Source organism: Chionomys nivalis, chromosome 25 (assembly GCF_950005125.1).
Source record: "Chionomys nivalis chromosome 25, mChiNiv1.1, whole genome shotgun sequence".
Lineage (NCBI taxonomy): Eukaryota > Metazoa > Chordata > Mammalia > Rodentia > Cricetidae > Chionomys > Chionomys nivalis.
Window position 1 is genome coordinate 16,316,852 of NC_080110.1, and position 15,687 is coordinate 16,332,538.

Here is a 15,687-nt window from a genome sequence, read left to right on the forward strand (position 1 = left end):
TTACCTGAAGCACTACATCCCAATATTTGAGGGAGAGTGGTAGCTTTAGAGGTCCCGAATATTACTATTTATTTCTGCCTCTGACATGCAATGTGGCAATGGGCTGGTTTCTCGTCTTTTCAAAGGCTCAGATTGCAGATTCAACAGCTGCATGGGATCCTATGAATATAAATGAGAAAAACATGCAAAGCACTTATCTGTGTTTGTCACTATAGTCTTCATGCACTATCAATATTGGACAGTTAGACTTTGGTTGATACTGTGGCAATAATTTTGTCGCTACTCTTTTTTTTTTTTTGAAAAAGCAGAATGAAGAGGATCGTGAGTTGCCTTGACTTGCACTTTTTAAAAAGTGCAATGGCCGTTGTCTCTTTAAAAATATTTATTGATTTATTATGTGTACAGTATTCTGCTTGCATGTATGGTTGCAGGCCAGAAGAGGACACTATACCTCATTACAAACAGCCATGAGTCTCCATGTAGTTGCTGGGAATTGAACTCAGAACCTCTGGAAGAGCAACCAATGCTCTTAATGTCTGAGCCATCCCTCCAGCCGTTATCTTGCACTTTCATTAAATCTCTTAACATCATGGATTGATTTGGTACGATTCATATTCTTAGCTACCACCTACCTTGACATTACTCCCAATAAAGACAATTTGATTTCAATGTGAGAGAGAACAAAATACGATTAAGCATTTTTATGACTGGAAATAAGATTAAGTGCTTATTGAATTGATTTATTTCATTAAGTTCTTGAAAGATTTGATGAGTCTTCAAAGAAGTAAGGCACAGCCCACAAGGTGGAATGTGTTTGCACATTCAGAACACTTGTAATGCAATAGACCTCCTTTGATTTTTAAAGAAATGGAAAGGTATCGTGGCAGCCCAGTCATTCCAATCATGTACCGCTACCTCCATCCTTAGATTTCCAGCAAAATTTGGGAAACATGAGAAGGCTAGGATGTGAAGTGATTATTTCACTTTGTATTGGTACTTGATGTATTATGCAATGGAAAAGACAAGGAAAGGTATAAAATAGGAAATTATCAAAAAGTAGTAATTTCTCTGTCACCATCTGTGGTTATGATTTATCTGAAAACACTGAATAGTTCTCTCTTAAGTGGAAAAGTCACCATGTAAAGGTTTGATAATATTCCCTGTTGCAATCTTAGCTACTTTTCTAGAAAAAAATATTCCTAAGTGATAATTTATTTTCCTATTTTAAATTACATTTGGGTTTACAAAGATCACTTATCCATATTAAAATGATCTAATCTCATATAAGTGAATTGCTCAGAACTTGGAATTTATTCCTGACTTCTTTAATTCTCTCTTATTTTCAAACAGCTCGAAATGATGCTGGAGCCCAAGGTGTGGAGAGAGGCTGCAACTCAGGTCTTCTTTGCCTTAGGTCTGGGATTTGGTGGAGTCATTGCCTTTTCGAGCTACAACAAGAGAGACAATAACTGCCACTTCGACGCTGTCCTCGTGTCCTTCATCAATTTTATCACTTCTGTTCTGGCAACGTTGGTGGTGTTTGCAGTCCTGGGCTTCAAAGCCAATATCGTGAATGAAAAATGCATTTCACAGTATGGACAAATCATTTCCATTTGCTTTTAATGGTACAATTCTCTATAAAACCTGCATCAAAAAAACAGAGTGCCCATTCTCGTTCTGCTCTATTTTTTAGGAATTCTGAGATGATTTTGAAATTTTTGAAAATGGGGAACATTAGTCGGGATGTCATTCCCCATCACATTAACCTTTCAGCTGCTACTGCAGAAGATTATCATTTAGTTTATGACATCATTCAAAAAGTAAAAGAAGAGGAGTTTGCTGTTCTTCATCTCAACTCCTGTCAAATCGAGGATGAGCTAAATAAAGTTAGTAAGCCATGTCTGAAAAGTCAAGCAATTGTCATTCAATTCAAGTATGCATCATCCCAAAGTGTTCTTCAGTAAAGTGGGTTGCACAGTGCCTAGTGATGCAGTTTCAAAATTCTCAGATAACTCTGCATCCCATAGAGTACATTTACTTACAATGATTTTTGTTATTTTAAAAAAGAAGTCTCACCATATGCAAACTAATATCTCTTCCAGAATGAAGTCTAATCTGATACACATTTTGGTACAAAATTTGATGCAGAACTTGAATTTTGATTTCTGAGTTTTTGATTAATGGACAAATGAATGAATGAATGAATGAATGATAATTTTTGTTAGACAGTTGAGTTCATCACATTCTGATTATGTCTTTTTCTTAGACTATAATATATTTTAATCAGCAAGGAATTGGGGAAAAGTAATAAATGTCCTTCTATTGATTGCTATTATCTACATACATTGTTGACTAGGAGGACAGAAATTGGCCCTTAATCATTTGCTCTAATATATATAGCTATGGCTGAAACTCAACATAGATATCTCATGCTGGCAACTATGGCTGAAGCCTTAAATAATTATAACTTTGAATTCTAAGAGAAATATAATTTCTAGCTTGTTCATCAATTCTTTTAACTAAAGTAATACAATCACCTTGCAAGTAGTGTAGAGTTTTGCTTTTTAATACTAATAACATGGTTCACTCTGTATGTGTGTGTCTATGTGTGTGTCTGTGTGTACATGTGATGGCATTTCCCCATTGGGAATGTATAGAGAGACCATAGTTTGATAGGTGTTTTCACCAATCACTTTTCTACCTCTGACCTCTCAATGAACCTGGAACCACAGGGATCTGCTTGTAATGTCTGTGTGTGCCACCAAACTCTTACCTTTGGACCGCAGTTATAGACACATGGCATCAGGCCTGGCTTTTACATGGATGCTGGGCAGCTATACAAATCCTCGTATTTGTACAGCAAACACTTCACCCACTGACCCGTGGCATCATTTTTTCATTAAAAATTATTTTACCTATGGTTGTATATTCATTGTACATATTACTGAGTTGCATAAGAACAGTTTCGTTTGGGGTTATATTTCCCCCATGCACATTCCTCCTTAGAGCTCCTTCTACTATTTGTTCCCTCAGACAATGTTGTTTATAGTTTAATGAATGTGTAATTTAACACATATATATGTATGCATTAATTTAATGTTTAAATATATTTGTGTGTATGTGTCTTAGACAAAAAGGTAAGGGAAACACACCAAATACACAAAAAAACTTTAACTGCTAAATAATAAGAATCCAAAAACCCAATCAGTAAGTGGCCTACTTTTTCCACTAACCACACACAGACACACACAGATACACAAGCACACATACACACGCGTACACACACATTTTACAAATGAGAAATGGGAGAAAACATGCAAGATTAGTCCTTCTAAAACTAAGTATGTTTGATATGAATATCTTCAGTTATACTCACATTTCTGTACAAGATATGACCTTGTTTTTTCTCACTAACACAATTTCATAGTGTATACATGCTGTATCATGTCCGCCATTCCTCTGTTGATGCTCACTTACTTGGTTCTAACCTAAGCTGTTGTCAACAGTACTACAGTAACTAATGTTCAAGTATGTCTGTGATGTGTTAATGGGGAGTTCGTTCATTAAACACCAGGCACGGTACATCTGTGTTTTATGGTATATCTACTTTTGGTTTGGAGGAAAATTTCATAGTGATTTTCATATCATTAGAGTCCTATCAGTGGTATATGAGAATTCCTCTTCTCAATAATTTCATCAGTATTCATTGTGCTTTTCCTTGATGACTGCTCTGTGGATTTGTAAGATGAATAATAAATAATATCGTTTTAATTTTTTTCTGTTATAGCTAATATGTTGAGCGTTTGCATGTGTTTGTTTGTGGTTCATCTTTAGAGAAATTGCTGTTCATTTCTTCAGTCCATGTATTTTGTACTTTTATTCTTCTTTTTCAGTAGTTAAATTTCTTTGTATATTTTGGATATTCAGGATAACTTGCAAACTTTTATGTATAGGCTGTCTATTCATTTGTTTCTTTGGTTGTACAAAAGTTGTTTAATTTCATGATACCTAATGTTTCAGTTGTTAGCATCATTTTCAGCAAATGCAGTCCTAACCAGAAAGTCTTTAAACATTCCTATAATTTCATGTGTGTTCTTAACTTTTTTCTCTAACAATTTCAGTAATTGTGAAAATTATCAAATAACCAAAGGTTTTTTTAAACATTGGAACATAGGAATGTTAGATTTAGATAAGATAAGGGTGCACTTGATTTTTTTTTTATCTAAAGCATGTGTTTTCTTTTTTGTTTCTTGCATTTTTTACCAATAATAGATTCGTCTCTCATACAATACTCCACTTCTTCCATCTCCCCTACCACCTCGTCTCCTCCCAGACTCACTCCCCCTCCATTGCTCTTTACAAAAGAACAGGCCTCCAAGGGAGAACAAATAAACAACACAAAATAAGGTGCAATAAGATAAGGCAAAGGTCCTAATCACAAGGCTGCACAAGGCAGTGCAAGAGGAATAAAAGAAGTTTTTCATAAAGCACATTCTGACCACAGTTTCCCTCCCCCAGCTCTGTCCTGCTCCTTCCCATTCCCCCACCCATCTGTCTCCACTCTTTTGAGGGAGAGAGAGAGAGAGAGAGAGAGAGAGAGAGAGAGAGAGAGAGAGAGAGAAATAGACCAAAAAGGTGTCTCATTCTGTTTTTTCCTTTGAAATTGATTTTTCTTAGATTGAAAACCGGCTTTCTATAACTCACTAATTTCTTCTTTTGCATTCTTTTAAGCTAAAACGTTTATTCTTTCCATTGTTTATTTTCTTTATTCTAGTTGACTAAGCTACTTCATGGGGCAGAAATATTTGCATATATATATACCGTGTTTTGTGTTTATTGCAATGAATCAGTATTTGCATTCACAAGTTTTAGCAAAATTAACAAATATCATTTATTTACTAATACACTTTATCATCCCCGGATCTTTGAAATAATAAGCAACACCACGTGGTTGTATATGCTGCTTAGCAACTCTGAACTGTGTATCAGTCTTTGGTTACTCAATACCATCAGTCTAGGTCCTGGAAAGGAGAACATGATTTAAGGAATAAAAGCTTATGCGAGCATATTTCTTTGCAGTAGCTCTGGTTATTACTGTTGAATAGATGCATCTCAGGCTCTTGCTTTTGGTTAATGCTGGTTGTATGTGATCTGCAGGCTGTGCAGGGCACTGGCTTGGCTTTCATTGCCTTTACCGAAGCTATGACTCATTTTCCTGCGTCTCCGTTCTGGTCAGTGATGTTTTTTCTCATGCTGATAAATCTCGGACTTGGCAGCATGTTTGGAACCATTGAAGGAATCATCACTCCTGTTGTGGACACGTTTAAAGTGAGGAAGGAAATACTCACTGGTGAGATTTTGCTTTTGCTTTTCAGCATCAGCTGTGGCCCATTTATGTTGCTGAGAGAATAGATTCTGTAATTAGACTGTGTTATCTTTTGGATTGCATTAATATCAATGTGACAGTAGATTATAACTTATAATAATATAATAGTAGGTCTTATTGTTTTAGTGTATTAGTTCTTTCAGGAAAAATTGTATTGTACATTTACATTTTTATCTTTTCCAAAAAGTAGATTTTGTTTCTATCCTATATTTGTTAATTGTCTTTTGCTGTGGGGAAAAAAAAAAAACATGTTCAAGGTAAGTAATTAAAGAAAGAATCTATTTGAAATTCACAGTTTCAGAGGGTTAGAGAGCCGGAAGTAGCATGCAGTTAGTTCAAGCAGTATGTGAGACCTCACATCTGATCCACACAGAGGGAGTGGAGAAAACTATACCTAGCTTCTTCTAATTTTACTCACATTAAAAGGAGATTGAGACATACAACACAGTCTTTATTTATTTATATTAACTGTCAAAAATGCCAAGAAAACAGCTTTAATATGTGTAGAAAACTACACTATCAATTACAAACGTATCTGTAAGGTTTTACAATAACAACTGTCCCAAAGTTTGTGAATCTATTTCTTAGATTTTAAGCAGGAAATATTTCTTCTCAGTTGATGCTTGAATAAGGAGAATACTCATCCCTATAATTGTTACTTTAGTTTGCACACTATTTAGGCAAGATAAATACGTAAATATGGGTTGGTAGTAAAACTTTTTCTAATTGGATTTTTCATGTTATGCTTTAATGACAATCATATTTCAATCAAACATGAGCATTTGTAAGTTTTATAATCCCATTAGAAACCACACTAGACTCATTATTGCATTGGTATTTAAACACTACAGAAGCTTATTAAATGTAATGATCACCTATGAGTGTGAGCTGCCTGAAATGTCACTTTTCTATTAATAAGAAAAATATGGAATGGATATTTATTTTTAAAATTGTTATACAATTGTCCCTCAGTTATTATTTGTACTTTGTAGATGAGATGCCCGAGAATTAAGGAGAAGAGATATGTACTATTAAATTTAGAGTTTAACCCTGTGTACCTACTCCTGTCATGTAATTTTCCATAAAATCAGAGAAGCTATTGCCTACAACAAATTATGAAAATTGAAAACTATTGGATGAATGTAGTGATTCACAGTAAAGGAAAGTCTTGGCTTTACGAAAAGGCTAATTTTTCATTTGCTTATTTTCTTTAGTTATCTGTTGCCTCCTAGCATTTTGTATTGGCCTGATATTCGTGCAGCGCTCTGGAAATTACTTTGTTACAATGTTTGATGATTATTCTGCTACATTGCCTCTGCTAATTGTGGTCATTTTGGAGAATATTGCTGTAAGCTTTGTTTATGGCATAGATAAGTAAGTATACTTGATTGCATGCAGCTGTTTTTCACCTCTATTTTTGAAAAGTTTGATCAATATTTCACTTAAAGGTGAACAGAATGAAAAGGGATGAATCTTCAGCAAGTCAAGTATTTCAGTCTTTTCTTGATTGAACAGTTTATGGGTGTGTACTCCCTCAGTGCATGAGGGTTGGGAACGGCATACAATTTAAGGTTGTCTAGAGTTCTAAGCCCTGGCTTAATTCTTATTCAAAGGATAACTTCCACACTTGAAAAGTATTTGATATGTTCCGAGATCATAAGTTACTCTGACTTGTTATTGTTTCTCACATTTTATATACGATGAGAATACGAAACCCAAGAGGCTCCTTATTCATTTAGAACCTGAACAGCAGCAGATCTGTGACTCACAGATTCCCCCACTTCATTCTAAAGCTTGTGCCCTACTTCTTAGGCTGGATTATACTATGAGAAGGGAGAAAGAAAGAGAGAAAAAGAGATAGAGACAGAGAGAGACCAATACACAGAGAGAGAGACAGAGACAGAGAGAGGGAGTTCATGTTTTCAGGTATCAGAAAGATTTGAGAAAATGACCTAGTCTATTCCGAGATACATATACATTCACAGTACACAGACTACATATGCAATTAACTGAATTTTCTGTATGTTTACTCCCCGGTCGCACACTTTCTATGTGTGAAGAATGTGTATTTGATATGAAATGAAATGTCAAGTTCATCTCAATGGATAAGAGAACTTCAGAGTATTTATTCAGTATGTTTTAAAATAATTGTCTCCACCAGACATACACAGATGGAGTGATGAGAGAACTGTGTAAAGTTTATGTTAGATGAAGACTAGAGTCTCTTATGTGACATAAATAGCATAATGGGTATTGAATGAGTATTTTGACAGAGTTGAGACAATCTTAATATTGTCCAAAGCTACAAGCAAGGAAGACTAGGAATTGCTTGTAATAATCCTGTTTCTGTTAGTGAAAGCAGCAATAGCAATTTTAGAAGTAAACAAAATCTTGTGTCTTAATTCTGGATGAAAAACTTCTGTATCATCACGGAAATGCATGGGAATTAAGGGGACTAGAGAGATAGCTTAGTGAGTAAGCACTTTCAGTTAGCACAAAAAATGAAGTTCGGATTCCTAAAACCAATTTTAAAAAAATGTTGTTTCGGTCGTGGCTTGCCCATAATCCCTCCATGAAGGAAACAGAGACTGGATGTTTCTAGGAGACTGGTTAGCCAAAAAGCATAGCGTTTTGAAACTCTGCATAAACATATTGTGATTATGGAAGACATGTGTCTTAGTTAGGGTTACTGTTGCTGTGATCAAACACTATGACTTAAAGCAAGCTGAAGAGGGAAGATTTTAATTTGGTTTACACTTCCAGATCACAGTCCTTTACTGGAGAAAGTCAGGACAGGGAACTCAAGCAGGGCTGACACATAGAGGCAGGAACTGATGCAGAAGCCATGGGTAAATGCTGCTTCCTGGCTTGCTTCCCATGGCTTGTTCATCCCACCTTCTAATATAGAACTCAAAACCAGCAGCCCAGGGATGGCGCCATCCACCATGACTGGGCCCTCACCCATTGCTCATTAAATGAGAAAATGCCTTACAGCTGGGTCTCACAGAGGCAATTCCTCAACTAAGGCTCCTTCCTCTGCTGGTACTAGCTTCTTTAAAGTTGGCACAAAACCGGCTAGTATAGCATGCAATGTCAATCCCAGGGCAACACACCCACATACATACACGCATGCATGCATGCATCCATCCATACATACATACATACATACACATGTACACACAGATATGTAAGCATACATATACATCACAATACCTACATATACATATATATGAAAAATGAAATTCAAATTAAGATAGCAATGAGATATCCTTAACACTTGCTAGAATGGAAAACATTTCAAACACCAGCAACACAAAATACTGATGAGAATATAGACTAGAAGAAACTTTCATTCATTGCTCTTGGAGATATGAGATAAAGTAGCCATTTCAGGAGACAGTTCTCCAGCGAAGATACTTTTATCACATGACATGTCAGGTATGCAGTTTGGTATTTATTAAGAAGAAATATATACCAGATGAAAACTAGTACAAAATGGTTATAGCAGCTTTCCTAAGAATGGTCAAAAATCAGAAACAGTCAAGATGCCTTTGAACAGATGAATGGATAAATCTATCTAGAGAGGAAAATATTGTCCAATCCTAGATAAATTCCTACAAAGTCATGGAAACAATGTTGGAAATATAATGTGTATTGCTAAGAGACAAAAGCTGTAGCTGATAATACTGTATCCGAATGGATTCCAACTTGTTACATCTGTTTAGATAGTATCCAGATAAGTGTTTGATAGCAACTGGGGACAGGGAAAGATGTGTAGATTGAGCCCAAGGGATGTTTAGAACTCATAGAATAATAATAAATAATAAGTTGTTATGGTTTTGTCCAAACCCATAGAAGGCATAATAATAATAATGAATTTGAGCTATGGGCAGTAGAGAATACTGATATGTCAATACCAGCTTATCATTTCTAATATATATGCAACTCTGATATAGGATGTTGATAATAGGGGACATGACTCATAAGTTGGGATCAGAGATATATTGGATTCAGCATCTTTACATCAGCTTTGTTATGAACCTAAAATAGTTCTAAAATTAAATGTATATGGAGAAATGTTCTCCGGTGACTAATATTACACACACTTTTAAGATGGGGGATTGTTTCTTCCTGTTTCAAAAGGCACAGTGTGCTAACTGTACAGGTAGACATTTGATTTAGATCTTGATTACAAAACCAAGTTTCTTAATGTGTTACCTCATAGCCATTGAATCCTAACCTTTACTGTGATAGAATCTGATATTGTTACTAGACTTCTGTCTCAATTAATAAGTTATCAATTTAGTTATTAATAAGTTATCAATTTAGATTTACATTTAAATAGTTTATTATTTGAGTCCTTCTTCAAATAATATGCTTATTATATATATGATTATTATATATAATATATATGATTATTATAGTATTATATAATATGATTGAGAATACGATTTTTTAATGGTAGTGCTTCTAACCCATAATAACAACAGGAGGAAAAGTAATGCCAGCAATACCTGCATTTGCTGAATTCCTGTTGTGTAAGAAATCATATGTTCTGCATATGTCATTTATGATTTTAACAATAATCTTTCAAGGAAGATATAGTAGTTTTTGAAGTACCAAAACCGAAATTCAAAGAAAGAAAGATATAAATTAAAAGAAGGCAGAATTGTAGTTTGGAATAACACAGCTTGATTTCAAAGGTCACAATTTATCTAAAGTTCTGGTATGGAAACTCTCACATAAGAATTTTCCAATTTAATTAGTTTTCCTTTTACATCATTGAGCAACATTGAATACTTCCTGCTCAGCTCCAATGATTTTATGATTTCATAAGCTTAGGAACCTAATATACTTCTACCTGAATCTCCACTACTACCTTTGAAAGATGACAGGCAATTGAGAGTAGACAATCTAAATCCAAACTTTTGTCATAGCAAACAGTTTAGCACAGAGAAAGAAAATATTCAATTATACTAACTCAGTGTTATTAGTAAATATGAATACAAATGTAAAAGGAGTATTCTTAAAGCCTAGAGACGATAGCCACATAGTTCTTTGTTCCTTTGTGTGTGTGTGTGTGTGTGTGTGTGTGGTTTTTAAACTTCTTTACTGGTTTTAATTGTGAAACCAAAGACTTTCAGTCTTTGACAAGAGGATCCCCCCACCATGAACCTTCATGAAAAGGTTAAGGATAAGCCATTGTTACCTAAAAGACCTGTACAGTGTCTTATATGGGGGAGGGCAGTAGAAAACATGCAGCTAGGTTTCTGACACCTTCTTTAATCTCTTTAGTTAATTGAAGCAAAGCATGCCATGCTATTTTGAAGATGTGGCTTAATCTCAAATGAATATCTTGGGACCCATCCCTCACTGCAAGGGCTGCAAAGACCTTAGAACACAGTAAGATCTTTAGTGAGGGAGTTAACAAGTTTCTGAAAGCAGCAGCAAACTAATGTGCCCTTCTAAAGTTAAACTCTGTTCTGAATAAAAAATAATGAGAAGATAAATAATTTAGGAAGATAGACATAAGCAGGGCCAGTCTGAAATGGAAGAAGAGATAAATGAGAGCAGGAGAAACTATACGTCTGATACAAAACAAAGACAACCATTGATCATTTTGCAAGCATGGAGGTGTTCCATAGCTAGTTTATGAGTAGTAAGGAAATCAGATGTCTTTGTGAACCAGAAAATGGATGTAGCCACAGGTAATTGTCCCTTGGAAACTACAAGAAAAAGTAAAGAGACAATCCTAGGGGAGAGGCTTGAAGACTCCGATTGGAATTGAGAGATATTTGAATGAATTGCAAAATGTGAATATTCTTTCAATTATGATATTACTCAGAAAAACAAACAGTGAGCATTCTACAAAATTTCAACCCCCACTGGTGGTATTCTGGGATAGCGTAGAATCACTATCAGTTTTGTAAAAGGTTATTCAGGGTGTTTAACATAACAACAACTTTTGCAGTCGGATTCTATGTTATCATGCAGAGTACATTTCAATAATTGGCTAGAGGGTTACGCTAAACATACCGATAACAGCTTCAATTTATTTCATACATAAATATTTATTCTCTACATCATCTTTCATTATGAATTTGTGTGTGTTTATGTATGCATCTATGTGAAGGCAAGGTTGTCTGTTTATGTACCCATGGAAACCATAGGAAAGCATTGTGTTCCCATCTTCTGTTGCCTTCCATCTTAATTTTTGGAAACGGTCTCTCCCTGAGCCAGGGACTTTCTATGTCTGCTAGACTGACTGGCAAATGAGCTTCGGTGATTTAGTCTCCATTTCCTTAGCACTGAGGTTGATATGTATACTGATGTGCCTCTGCTTTTTATGTGGGTGCTGGTATCTGAACTTAAGCCCTTAGGCTTGAATGGAGCTCACTTAGCCCACGGAGCTACCCCTCTATCCACTGAATTTGTAATCAGTGCAACACGTACAAAAGTCTTATATCTAGACTTCTATCAGATTAGTAAGGTAATGTCATATGATGGAGGAATAATTAAATGTTTTCTTTTTCCCAGGTTTATAGAAGACCTAACAGATATGTTAGGCTTTGCTCCAAGCAGATATTACTATTATATGTGGAAATACATTTCCCCTTTAATGCTACTAACATTGCTAATCGCTAGCATTGTGAATATGGGATTAAGTCCTCCTGGCTACAACGCATGGATTGAGGAAAAGGTAAAATGCAAAATAAAGAAGTTAGTTATTTTTCGTTTTTTCTTTTTTAATTTTAATTTTTTTAAGAGAGGAAAAACTATTATTTTTTTCATTATACATACCAATCCAAGTTCCCACTCCCTCCACCTTATTTTGAAGTGAAAATATGCCACGGAGGAAATCTTTGTATTTTATTTACTTTATAGTATTATATTAATTAATTTGTTTATTTATTTATCTCTTTTGAAAGATGCTGCTTTGCTTTGGGGTTAATAAGATTTATAATTTGCACCTCACACAGCTATGATGTTTATACACTGTAAACTTCTTTAGCAAATGACACTCAAAAGCCTTCTTTTGAACCAGATCTCTTCATTTTATCATTGAAGAACAATGGTTTCATGGCCTTTGACTCTAGGAAGCATAGTAAAGCTCCAGGAATATATATATATATATCTGTAGAAAATCATTGAATATAAGCTACTCACAATGCTTAAAATACATACTAGCAAAGTACAATAATTTAAATAAATATTAAATCAAGGCTTTATGACAATTGTTTTCTATGAGCAAATGATTATAGAAGGCGTGTTTCCAAGTAGTATAGCCACACTGGCTCACACATGAGGTCTGTGTTGGCTGTTATAGATCAGTGTGCTGATTTAAACTCCTCTATGTTCAATAATTCTTCATAATAATAACACATTCACAATGGAAACATAGACCAGCCTGTCTTATTTATCAAACCATGGGACCAAATGTGTTTTGGAGTCTAGGTTTCAAGATTTTTGAGAGATGGTATGGTAAACATAACACATGTCTGTTGCTTAGTAACAGAGTACCCCCAGACTTAGTGATTGATAGTTTTTCCTAATTATTGTCAATTCTTTTGGTTTTTCCTAAACTAATACATGTGGTAGCATTTGGTTGGGAAATAATCGCCCCCCCTCCCTCTCTCTTTCTCCCTCTCCCTTTTGTCTTTATCTCCTTGGGTTCCCTCAAGTTTAATGGGCTCAGGGCAGAATTCTAGGAAACAAAAATATTAATGATCAGACTTTTTAATCATTGAGTTTGCTGAATGTCACTTCCATTACTTATGTCAGTCAGAGCAAGTGAAATGATTGTCTGAGAACCTGGCATATAAACTCAAGACCAATATAATGCTTTCATATGTGCGCATAAGAAGATGGTTGATATTTATCTTTCCTTGACTTTACCAGGCTTCAGAAGAATTTCTGAGCTACCCGGTGTGGGGGATGGTTGTCTGCTTTTCTCTGATGGCTCTTGCAATACTTCCGGTCCCTGTTGTTTTCCTTGTTCGTCGCTGCAACCTCATAGACGATAGCTCTGGTAACTTGGCCTCTGTGACCTACAAGAGAGGAAGAGTCCTTAAAGAGCCTGTAAACTTGGAAGGAGATGACGCAAGTCTCATTCACGGCAAGATACCAAGCGAAATGTCGTCGCCTAATTTTGGTAAAAATATCTATCGAAAACAAAGTGGTTCCCCGACACTGGACACTGCTCCCAATGGACGCTACGGAATTGGGTATTTGATGGCAGACATGCCAGATATGCCAGAGTCAGACTTGTAGCTGAAATGGCAGCAGCTGCGGGCGTGGTTCATTTTTATCAATGAATGTTGGTTCTACTATGAGAAGCATTGGGCTTCACTTATCAGAAGGTGATCTCAGGTGTTCATAGCTGTGATCTTTAATCCCAACAGTATAAGGCCATCTAAGAAGAGCGTTCCTCAGTTTACATTTGCACAAAAATGATTAAAAACAAAGCTGACAGTGACTGAGGTCATATTTTGCCAGGATTTTTTTTTTAAATACTTTTGGCATATTTTCAAGTATTTCTATCTCTTTAAAAGGAAAACAGATGTTACCTCAGTTTCTAATGATTTCTGAATTTAATATTATTGGCAATTTTAAAATCATTGGTATATCTTAAAATTTATAATTTTGCCTTTAGAGCAAGTCCCAGTATTACCTAGAACAGTTGTAAGAGTCCATGACTCTCTGCATAATTCCATGAATATGATCTGTAGATAGGCTCTCCATATTTAGGTACTTAATTGAAGAAGACTGCGAAGTATTTTCTAATATGACAGCCATATAGAACAATAGTATCAAAGAGTGAGTGAGAAGGTACTAATGCTGGATGAAGTATGAGATTCAGAGGTGACAGAGGATCACATGTGATGGCTGTATGTATATATGTGTAAAATAGGTGGGTGAAACTGACCTAAGAGTGAGTTGCTCCACACTCTCTAGAATTATGCAGACTCTGCATTTTTCTTATGCCGTGTGCCTAAAATCCTACTTAATATTTATTGTGGTTTCGAGATCACTTATAGTATATTTATATAATATACTTACAATGTATAGAGATGCATATCGGGACTCTAAGTGCTGATTTGAAAACTTGAAGCAAGATAGTATTTGATTTCATATATTTCTGTTTTGCTTCATTTTATGCAAATAGAAATCCTTTTTTTAAGTGATTGTTAAAACTGTATGGCATTACATTTTAACCTACAAATAAACGAAGTTTAAACAATGGCGTTTGTTTTCCTCGTTGACTTTCCTTGAATCACCTGAACAGGATTGTGCCTCTTGAAATTCGTGAGCAAGGTCATCTTGCATTTCAGCCAGCACTTAAGCATTTTGGAGTAATCACATTTCCAGTGGGATCAACAAAGTCACAGGGCTGCCACCACTTTACAGACAAATAAACAATTGAGTTTAATGATTGATTAGTGGCTATTATGCAGTCTCAAAGTATGGAAAAAGGCATATCATTTCCAACAAACTGTGCATAGAGTTGAACATTTGCTTTTTTTTTTTTATTGTATGACATTAGCTAAACGGTCGGAAACGTAATAAAATAACCTGAATATACAATGCACTTTTACTAATTATAGTCAGTTTCCTTTCCTTCCTCCCTTCCTTCTTTCCTTACTGGATGTTAAACCCATGTGCATATTGCACAATCAAGGCAAGTGCTCTACCACTGTGTTATATGCATGCCCAGGCCTGCCCTGTTAATGCCAATGATTTATAAGAGCCCTTTACCTTTAATTTCCATTCCTAATCATTTTCATAACTGCATGTCTATTTTTCTACATTTCTTCTTCTACACTGTTGCTGGTAATTCATTGTTCTATGCTCAGTTTCCAACTACAATGGTTGTTTTAAAAAGAAAAAAAGCTAACACATAAGTGAAAATATGTAATATTTGACTATCTGTTTCTGGATCTTCTCATATCTTTGGATTCTTTAGTGTTGTCCCAGATGACAGTCTCTCCCCGCTCCTTCTCTCTCTCTGTCTCTGCTAACTAGTATTTAGATTTTATATATAACACTGCTTTTATATATAAAAGTGATTACTTCTTTTTCTGCTGGTGCTTTGGTGGACACATATGTTGCGTCCATACCTTACAATTTTCTGTATGGTGTTGCAACAGAAAGAGCTCTGTGAGGGGCTGATTTCATTTCTCTTCTGACAAAGTTTATAGTTTGGGATCCCACCTTATACAGTAAAACAGATATCTATCCCTTATTCTCAAACTAATTAAGAATAATGCAGAAAGTTTGTTTTTAACTCGGAGAACAATTTA

At 35.3% G+C, this 15,687-nt stretch overlaps 1 protein-coding gene across 1 annotated transcript in view; it reads left to right on the plus strand.

The window, feature by feature from the left end:
* Slc6a15 (solute carrier family 6 member 15) overlaps window positions 1–14,618 on the plus strand; it is a 44,362-nt gene extending 29,744 nt beyond the window's left edge. The window contains exons 7-12 of the mRNA XM_057758081.1: window positions 1,351–1,592; window positions 1,694–1,886; window positions 5,158–5,350; window positions 6,601–6,760; window positions 11,924–12,086; window positions 13,286–14,618. Of these exons, the coding sequence (XP_057614064.1) occupies window positions 1,351–1,592; window positions 1,694–1,886; window positions 5,158–5,350; window positions 6,601–6,760; window positions 11,924–12,086; window positions 13,286–13,657 (1,323 nt within the window). The 3' untranslated portion in view covers window positions 13,658–14,618. The remainder of the gene's footprint in view (window positions 1–1,350; window positions 1,593–1,693; window positions 1,887–5,157; window positions 5,351–6,600; window positions 6,761–11,923; window positions 12,087–13,285) is intronic.
* The last annotated feature ends 1,069 nt before the right edge of the window (window positions 14,619–15,687 follow it).